This window comes from Eretmochelys imbricata, chromosome 10 (genome assembly GCF_965152235.1).
Source record: "Eretmochelys imbricata isolate rEreImb1 chromosome 10, rEreImb1.hap1, whole genome shotgun sequence".
In the NCBI taxonomy this organism is placed as follows: Eukaryota; Metazoa; Chordata; order Testudines; family Cheloniidae; genus Eretmochelys; species Eretmochelys imbricata.
This window is the reverse complement of record NC_135581.1, coordinates 9830345-9839789: the sequence shown is the minus strand read 5'-3', so window position 1 is coordinate 9839789 and position 9445 is coordinate 9830345. Positions and strand designations below refer to the sequence as shown.

Genomic DNA, 9445 nt, shown 5'->3' with positions numbered 1-9445 from the left:
AGGATCCTCACCCAGCAGCAGGAGGAGAGCAGAGAAGAATAGACACCTTGGCATATACAGAGCCTTTCTTAAGGATACAGAAGGAGCGGAGGGTCCTGCTGGAATCCGCTAAGGGTACATCTACACAGCAAAAAAACCCACAGCAGCAAGTCTCAGAGCCAGAGTCAACCGATGGGGGCTGGGGATGCAGGGCTAAGAATAGCAGTGTAGATGCTTGAGCTGGGCCTGGGCTCTGAAACCCCGCAAGGCAGGAGAGCCTCAGAGCCCAGGCTCCAGCCCACACTTAAATGTCCACACTGCTATGTTTAGCCCCGCAGCGTGAGCCCGAGTCAGTCAACCCAGGCTCTGAGACTTGTTGGCATGGGTCTCTTTGTGCTGCATAGACGTACGCACCGAAATGTCTGCATGGAAACAAGCGTGATGAAAGCCCTAGAATGGGAGCGGTTTCCTCTGGATACAGCTAAAGAGCTGTGCACAGGGATACAGGGTGTGAAACCTCCCCACTCTACAGAGACGAGATTTAAAACATCAATGGAAACAACTCTCCCTACAGAAACCTAGGAATGGCCAGCTCTGCTCCTTCTCTGGCAGATTGCGACACTGGCAACTGTATTCAAAAAGGGAATTCAGCCCCAGTGCCTGTCGGTCCCCGGGCCAGAGTTGAACTTGGTCCTATCAGTAGTAACTCATCCTAAGATGAGACAGGCTCCCCAACTCCCTTCGCGTCCCACCTCCACACTTGGGATCCCAATCAGACCCCACACTAAGATTTTATCCTGCAGCTACAGACTGGCCAAACCCAGAACCTCTTTTCCAACCCCACTCTCTGCATTCAGAACGCTGTGGGCCAGGGATCTTAACTGCCCCTGGTTAAACCAAGCTCAGGTTCACCTTGCTCATCTGCTGCTACAAGAGCCTGCTTTCCCCGAAATTAGTTGCACAGTGGGGGCAGAGGAATCAGGGAGCTAGCCTGTTAAGGGGGAAAAACCTTCAAAAAGAGCCCCATCAGACGACAGGCATGGTTGACTCTTGTGAGGTCTGACATCTCCTGCCTGCTCTCCTTTCTGGGCAGAATCAAGGAGCCTTGTTTAAGAAGTTGTCCCCTTAACTATCTGCTAGTGGAGGCTCGTTAGAGTGGGAAACAAACCCGGTATGTTATGCTCTAATCCTGGTGCTGTTCACTGGTGTTAAGTGTCCATTCCTCCTGTCCACCTTCATGCGTCACCAGCCTCCAGTGTCCCTCCTGGAGCTAACGGCTTCTATCTAAGGTAGCCTCTCCCCTTGAAAGCAGCCAGAGGGTCCAGCAGCCAGAAGTACAGAGGCTGGGCACCTGCTGGTTTGGGGCTCTCATCCAGACGAGGGTTTTGCAGGTTTCGAGGTTGTTTGGGACCATGAGAACAAAACCTTAGCACAAACACCATTGCCCCGGTCGGGCCAGTCCGCTCCGCCAACAACACCATTAACTGTTCATTTTGTTATGAAACGTTTGCCTAACAACCAAACACTATACAAGGTTAAAATCAGTTTAAAATAAACCTTTCAGGCTCTTCCGTCTGCGTGAGACTGGCTGGATACGGACACCAGAGACTCCCTCCCATCAGGGGACCAAGCCCTGGGAATGGCTTTCCGGCAGGAAACAGAGCCAAGCTCCTTGGGAAATCTTCCCCCAAGTGCCGATTGGCGTGTCCCATGTCCTTGGGGCTCCTATCTGGACGTCTTTGCCTTCAGCACTTCGGGCCAGTACAGGTACCGCCAAATGGCATAGTAGTGTATGCCCGCTCCGGTTGCCACGAAGAGGTGCCAGATGGCATGGGCAAAGGGGATGCGCCCGTCGCTCTTGAAGAACACCGTGCCCAGGCAGTAAAAAAGCCCACCAGCCACCAGCTCCAAGAGGCCATCTCGGTTTGGCTGTTCGCAAACACAAGGAGGGATGAGGGTCAGCGGTGGGGATGCCACACTGACCCTACTGCAGTGCCCTCCCCTTCGGGCACAGCTGAGACGGAACAGCGGCAGCAACTGGAGTGAATTGGAGTGCGAGGGCAAACAGCCCCAATGGCGTGTCGCTCCCACCTCAGCCAGCAGGGATTCGGCCCAGTATTTCACCTTTATAAGGGACCGTTCCACCCAAAAGGAGCCTAAGCTCAGAGCCCAGATTAGGGAGCCTAGTTCCAAGGGCCACTTTGAGAGTCCAAATGCCCTGATGGAACCATGCAAGTTTGAGAAGTGGGCGCCATGTACAGGAAAACAGCAACCATTTAACGGCAGGGAGTCACACTAGACAAATCCTTCCAGCTGTGGCCCAGGCTCTTCAGAGGACAGGGAGCAGCGCATTGAGCCCTGGGCCAAGTCACTTACCATCGAAAGGATCACCAGGGCAGGGAAGACTCCCATGACAACATAGCACACCAGCTCCACCAGCTTGTACCTGTGACGGAGAAAGACAGACTCAGTGGCAGCAGGGCACCGGGGGAATCACTTAATCGAATGCTTTAAAACCCCAGCTTCCCTGCTCCGGGGAGGAGGCCGGAGTGCAATGAATAATTTCTATTGCCCCGCACACATCCGCTGCGTTTTACAGACCCAGAGCCCGCCCCACAGCGCCAGCCATCCAAACAGACAAGCAAGACCCAGGACAGATCTCAGGGGAGGGCAGGTGAGGGGACAACTGGTCAGGATCTGGAGAGGTAATCCCTAAGGAATGTGCTCACAAGCCTGGGTTCCCTGCATGTCTCCCTGAAAGCATTCTAGTGAAGGTGAACTGGCATTTTCCCACGTCACCTTTTCCCCTCACCAGTCCTGTATTCCCCTTTCCCACTCATCTGTACTGTTCCTCCCTCTCCCCTTGTTGGAACCGCCTTCTAGGCAGTGTTGGAATTGGATCCGAGAGCTTGAGGATCCCAGGCCCCTGTCATGATGGTAGGGCAGGTTAAATGAGACTGAGCCCCCATTACCTGTTGCTCACTGTTTGTCCCCCAAGGAGGGGCTTTTCCCCTCAGAGCTCCCAGATAACCAAGCGGATGCATTGGACCATTGTTAGAGGTGCGTCTGTCTGAGCAAGTGCAATGTGTCCGGGTTGATGTCTGTCTGCGTGCAGAGTACGTACTTGTGGGAGTATCCTGACAGCTTCTATGTATTTCTGTTGACTCAGATACACCGTTTTTGTGTTATGGTGCAGCCTACTATGTGCTAGCTGAACAACACAGAAGAAGGCCCAGTCCCTGCCCCAAAGAACGCACAAAGCAGGGCCCCGAGCCTGAACTGATCCTGTGTGAGCAAACCCCTGCACTCCTGCCAAGTCCCATTAAAGTTGGGTGAAGAATCAGTGCCTTGTATCTTACCATATGTATCATAAAATGTTGAATATGCAAAGTACATTCCATGGGGTACATTTTTGCCAGGCAGGTACTGGATAATGGTCCGGGGGGTTAGCTGGATAACGGTTATTTCAGGGGAAGGCTGTGCATTGCCCAGCCCTGCCTCCAGGAGCCCAGTGCCTGAGCTCTGTCTGTGACAGCGAAGAAGAATGATCTTGTAATTAAAACACAAGTCTGGGAGCCAGGAAGCCCGGATGCTAAATCAGTCCCTACCACTGACTCCCTGTATGACCTGAACCAGGTTACTTAACTCTTCTGGGCCACAGTCACCTTTTCTGCAAAACCACTATCCAAAATGCAGATGTATCTGGTTTAGGACATTCCATAGCCTCCAGCACCATGGTGTTGAAGATCTACCTCACACAGGGTTGTCAGGCTAAGATCATGTGGGTTTATAGCTGCAGTTCTCAAACTATGGGGCAGGCTGCCCAAGGGAGGCTCAGGAATGTGTCAATGGCGGCATGAGCTGTGTGGTGTTGGGTTTTTTTAAGAGCTCTGGCTGTCAGCCCTGGGTGGCTGGGGGTCATGCAGAAGGGCCGTGCATACCCAGCAGGCAGAGATAAAGAGGACAGCCAGAGCCCCATCACCCCAGGGCTGACAGCTGGAGCCCTGCCACCTGGGCTCTCCTCTCCCCTGCCTCAATTCCTCAGCAGTAGGTGGCCCAGGCTCAGGCTCTCCTTCTCCCCCGCACCCCAAACTGTCACTGGAGGCGGCAGGGCTCCGGCTGTCAGCCCTGGGGTGGCAATGGGGCACTAAGTCTGCTGTGATAAGTGATATTGACAAATATCACTTTTCACATGTTTCAGAGCAGCAGCCGTGTTAGTCTGTAGTCGCAAAAAGAAAAGGAGTACTTGTGGCACCTTAGAGACTAACCAATTTATTTGAGCATAAGCTTTCGTGAGCTACAGCTCACTTCATCGGATGCATTTTCACATCGCCTCCCTTACTTCTGCACTGCTGCGGGCATGGTGCAGCCTTCAGAGCTGGGCACCCAGCAGGCAGCCACTGCTCTCCGCTCTGCCTTCAGAGCTGGGTGGCGGTCTATGGATTTGTGTGTGTGCCGGGGGGAGGGCGTACATAACTACAGACACAAACAAGGGGGGCCCGGTCAAATAAGTTTGAGAACGACTGGTTTACAGAGTGCATCGGGATGGGTGGAGGGAGGCCCCCTAGCAATGCAACGGCTCAGGAATATTCTAAGTGTAATAGAGCAGTTCCCTTCCTGGCGATTTGTGCTGACCGTGCTGGGGGGCCCGGCCAGGGCACTGACGCTCTGCCTCGGGTTATGTGTGGTGCTCTGCAGGTACAGAAAAGGGCCCTGGCTCTACTAAGAACTCCCTCCGGCTGTGAGCTTGGAAGGAGCATGCCACTTTTTGCTGTCTGCTGCCACCCAGTGGAAGAATTGTGTAACTGCAGCACACATCTTGATCAAGTTCCATGGCTGATTGAAAGCCAAACTATGGCATCTGGTGACTGGCCTGAGCGCCCGGTGGTGCAGACACTCACCACCCGAGGGGGAATGTGGGGAGGGGCTGTGGCTCAGGGAATGCACAGGGGACTGCTTTAGGGCATACTTGCCTCCTCCTTGCTGCCCACTCACATTGAAAACAGGGCAGGGGAAGGAAGGGGAGGCTGTGCAGCCTTCTTGAACAACAGACAGACAGACAGACTGGCAGAGGCTAGACAAGCTCACCGCTCATGGAAGAAGAAAACATAGATGGTTCCGACGGATGCCATGATCCAGATGATCCATCGCATGTGGGAGGCCCAGGGACCCAACTCCCGTAGGTTCAACCTGAAAAAAACCCCATAGAGACCGAAAGGTGAAAGAGCCATCAGGACGCAGAGAACAGCAGCTGGCCATGAGAAACCAACCCAGAGCCACAAGGGGAAGCAGAAGGTTTGAAATCTATGCTGAGAGGCAGTCACTGATGGATGCAGGGGTGCTGGGAGGAGAGAAAGCCTCCAAAAAAAAAAGGAAATTGAAACATACAGGAAGTTTGCATTGCTGGTACCCCAGCACTGCTGTGAGGAAGCTCTCTCTCATCCTTCTATTTCTAAAATTCTAGAATGCAGCAGAGACCCAGCAAAGCCAGAGCTCTGCCAGCCTGTCTTACAAATAAAGACTATTTAAGGATAAATATGATATCCTGTTTCGGAATAATCACTAGTGCTGCTGAAGGAACAGTTTTCCTCACCTTATTCTGGGTAAAATCAGACTGTGATGGCCTGCCTCTTGTGCCAGAGGTGAGTGTGTGAAGCAAATGTACCCAGACTTTCTGCGGCAGAGTTCTGAGTGAGTCTAAGGTTGATGGGTACTGTGTGAGCCGTGGGTGGAGAGTGCTGTGACCTAGGAAAGCGTGGTCTAATAGCGCATGGGACCAGCATTGTTGCCAACTCTTGTGGTTTTATTCCTGAATCTATAACATTTCGTGTTCTTCTTAATGCCCCAGCTCCTGATGCCACGTGATTATGTGAGAATCTCAGCTTTCATTTAAAAAATAAGTAACTTTCTGGCGCTCTGGTTGTGGACAAACTTTGAAAACCACGAACCCTAAAGGCTCAAAAGGCCCATAAAAAGGCCTCACATTTATTATTTTTTAAAATCTCAGGATTCTCCAGGTCCTGACTCACGATTCTTGGGTTGGCAATGCCGAGATACCAGGAATTCCTGAGTGCTGGGCCAAATGCTTGCTGTCCAGCCTCAGGCAAGGCACAGGGGCTAGACTTTTCAAACCTGGGTGTCCATATAGCTCCCTCAGTCCAAACCTGGGCACCTAAATCAGTGGCCTGGTTTTTAGAGGCACTGAGCACGTACAGCCATGGACTTCGGACAGAGTGTAGCCAGGGCTAAAATGCAGGAGTGGGACTTTTGTTTCAAGATGGATTTTTATGTTTTTTTTAAATGTTTAATCTAGATGTAAAGTGTGATACTATTTTCTGGATTCCTTCTCCTCCACCCCAATAGAGACCAGCCAGCTATCACACAGTGAACTCACCAGGGGGCATAAGATGCTGCTATGAAGAAGTAGATCACCATCCGGTCAAACATGTGAAGGCAGTGCTCCACTGTTCTGGAGAGGGGACAGACAAACACACGCAGGGAGTTACAGCATGCGGACCCGGCCAGTGGGGAGCAAATGGATTTACTTGGGAAACTAAATAAATGCTAAGATGCAACGTATTGATCAATGGATTTACTTGGGAAACTAAATAAATGCTAAGATGCAACGTATTGATCAATGAGATGAATATAATGATTCTTAAAGACTTGATAGCACTGACGGGCACTAGATATGGTGCTGTGCAAAGCTTCTTCTGCCCCTCTGCACCTTGATGCTGACCTGCAGTACCCCTGTTCTGCTGCTAGCAGGAGTCTCCTGTCACCAGAGATCGCCAGTCAAGCCCAGTTCTCTGGATATTTTAAGTGGTCATAGGGGATCAAGTTGAATTGACTCTGCTATCAAGTAGCTACTGTGTGAGAGCCACTGCCCTCTACTGGAAAGAATCAGAACTGCTCAGCTGTGTGTCAGAGGCCCCAGGTGGCTAACCACTAACAGTTCTTGAGAAGTAGGGGCCTGTGGAAGATGAGGATCTGACATCGGGCCATTTCTGAGAGGCCACATGGTGTAGAACAGTGGCAAACAGAACTCTCAGATAGCTAAGGATTTATTATAACTGATGTCCTAAACTGGGCTAGAACTTAGGTCTCCAGAGGTTCGTGAATCATCTCAGTGTCTAATCCCTTCCCCAGCATACAATGAATATGGAAGATTTGGAAGATTTTTTTAATGTGGAAAATTGTGATTTTTTTTCAGTAAAAATTCAAATATAGAAATATTTTGTCTGAAAATCAAAATACTTTGATGTAGAAATTCTGCTGAGATGCGACATGGGGATTGTAATTTGGTTACCTCTTGCTCTCATCCTTCTCTACAGGTCAGGTTCCCCAGTCAGACTACATCTCCCATGATGCACCATGATGTCTCCTCTTGGAGAGGAGAGACAGTACATCATGGGAACTGCTAGTCAGAGTGCATCATGGGAGCTTAGCCCATAGAGGAGAATGGGGACATCAGGCAACAGATCTGCAGCTTTCATGAGGCACCATAGCAGCATTTCTGAATTCAAATGTTTTGATTTTTGGCCAAAATATTTCGGTTTTGGGGCATCAGATTTTTCAATGAAAAAACAAAATTTTCCACAGAAAGAAGACACTTTTTGTGAACTATTTCATTTAGTTGAAAACCCAGTTTCCCAATTGTCCAGCAGAAGGCAGTGGCTTGCACCCATACTAGCTAGGGGGTAGCAGAGCCAATAAACAGTTTGACAGGATCATAGATTCATAAATATTAAGGTCAGAAGGACCATTATGATCATCTAGTCTGACCTCCTGCACAATGCAGGCCACAGAATCTCACCCACCTGCTCCTGCAATAAACCTCTCACCTGTGTCTGAGCTATTGAAGTCTTCAAATCATGGTTTAAAGACTTCAAGGTGCAGAGAATCCTCCAGCAAGTGACCTGTGCCCCATGCTACAGAGGAAGGCAAAAAATCCCCAGGGACTCTTCCAATCTGCCCTGGAGGAAAATTCCTTCCCGACCCCAAATATGGCGATCAGCTGAACCCTGAGCATGTGGGTAAGATTCACCAGCCAGATACCCAGGAAAGAATTCTCTGTAGTAACTCAGATCCCACCCCAACTAACATCCCACCACAGGCCATTGGGCTTATTTACCATGAATAGTTAAAGATCAATTAATTGCCAAAATCATATTATCCCATCATACCATCTTCTCCATAAACTTATCAAGTTTAATCTTGAAGCCAGATAGGTCTTTTGTTCCCACTGCTTCCCTTGGAAGGCTATTCCAGAACTTCACTCCTCTGATGGTTAGAAACCTTCATCTAATCTCAAGTCTAAACTTCCCGATGGTCAGTTTATATCCATTTGTTCTTGTGTCCACATTGGTACTGAGCTTAAATAATTCCTCTCCCTCTCCAGTATTTATCCCTCTGATATATTTATAGAGAGCAATCATATCTCCCCTCAACCTTCTTTTGGTTAGGCTAAACAAGCCAAGCTCCTTGAGTCTCCTTTCATAAGACAGGTTTTTCATTCCTCGGATCATCCTAGTAGCCCTTCTCTATATCTGTTCCAGTTTGAATTCATCCTTCTTAAACATGGGAGACCAGAACTGCACACAGTATTCCAGGTGAGGTCTCACCAGTGCCTTGTATAATGGTACTAACAGCTCATTTTCAACTAGCCCTAATGACTGTGTCTTTAGTAAGAGAGTGTGGGAAGGAGAGAGCGCACAGGTGCTGGTGCGATTAATGGGGAAGTAGAAGCCCACACAAAGTGATGAGAAAAATACTGAGGGTGTGTGTGTCATTTTTAGCTCTTTGTCCTGCCCATGGTGGTTCTAGTCACCTGGCTGTTTCTATCTCTGCCTTCACAACCCTTCTCTATTTGCCCCCAGAGAACAGGGCCTGTAGTGACAAATGGCTTTGCTACCTGAGGTGTCTCTTCTTCCAGGAGATGGTGTGAAAGATGGTGGAGACAGTGAAGAGGCCAGACAAGCCAAACCCATAGATCCATGCTGAGATGGTCTCCCAATGGTCATCTGAGAGGACGTAGAGGATGGAGCTGCCAAGGATGCTGGGGATGATCCAAAACTGGAAGGGAGAAGAACTCCATTGGCTGTCTCTGGCTCATTCATTTAGAGAAGGCCTTTATAGAATAACTATTCAATGGAATAACTATTATCGCTGATTTCCTTTCAGATGGTTCCTCATCTATGGATGAATCTGTCCAGCCCAGCTGAGGGACAGAGGCTGGGACAGGCACTGCTCTGTATTATTTACATGATTTCAGACCCCACTTGCCACGATCAGTCCCCAACACCCCCGCCAGAGAAGACTGTGAGCAGAGCCCCCTCCAAGGGTGGGGCTCAGGAAACTGTTGAGGTTAGAGTTGTGCAAGAAGCCCCCTCCCCACACGGGACAGAGGAGGCACAGAGGGGTAGAGATCAGAGACAGCCCCTTCCAGTGGGGGGGCAGAAGGGGC

General features: G+C 50.0%; 1 protein-coding gene across 1 annotated transcript in view; it reads right to left on the bottom strand.

The window, feature by feature from the left end:
* Positions 1-1704: 1704 nt before the first annotated feature.
* Positions 1705-9445, bottom strand: part of MMD2 (monocyte to macrophage differentiation associated 2) — a 33371-nt gene continuing 25630 nt past the window's right edge. The window contains exons 3-7 of the mRNA XM_077828737.1: positions 8894-9054; positions 6374-6448; positions 5068-5169; positions 2356-2425; positions 1705-1908 (exon numbers count right to left, since the gene is read on the bottom strand). Of these exons, the coding sequence (XP_077684863.1) occupies positions 1705-1908; positions 2356-2425; positions 5068-5169; positions 6374-6448; positions 8894-9054 (612 nt within the window). The remainder of the gene's footprint in view (positions 1909-2355; positions 2426-5067; positions 5170-6373; positions 6449-8893; positions 9055-9445) is intronic.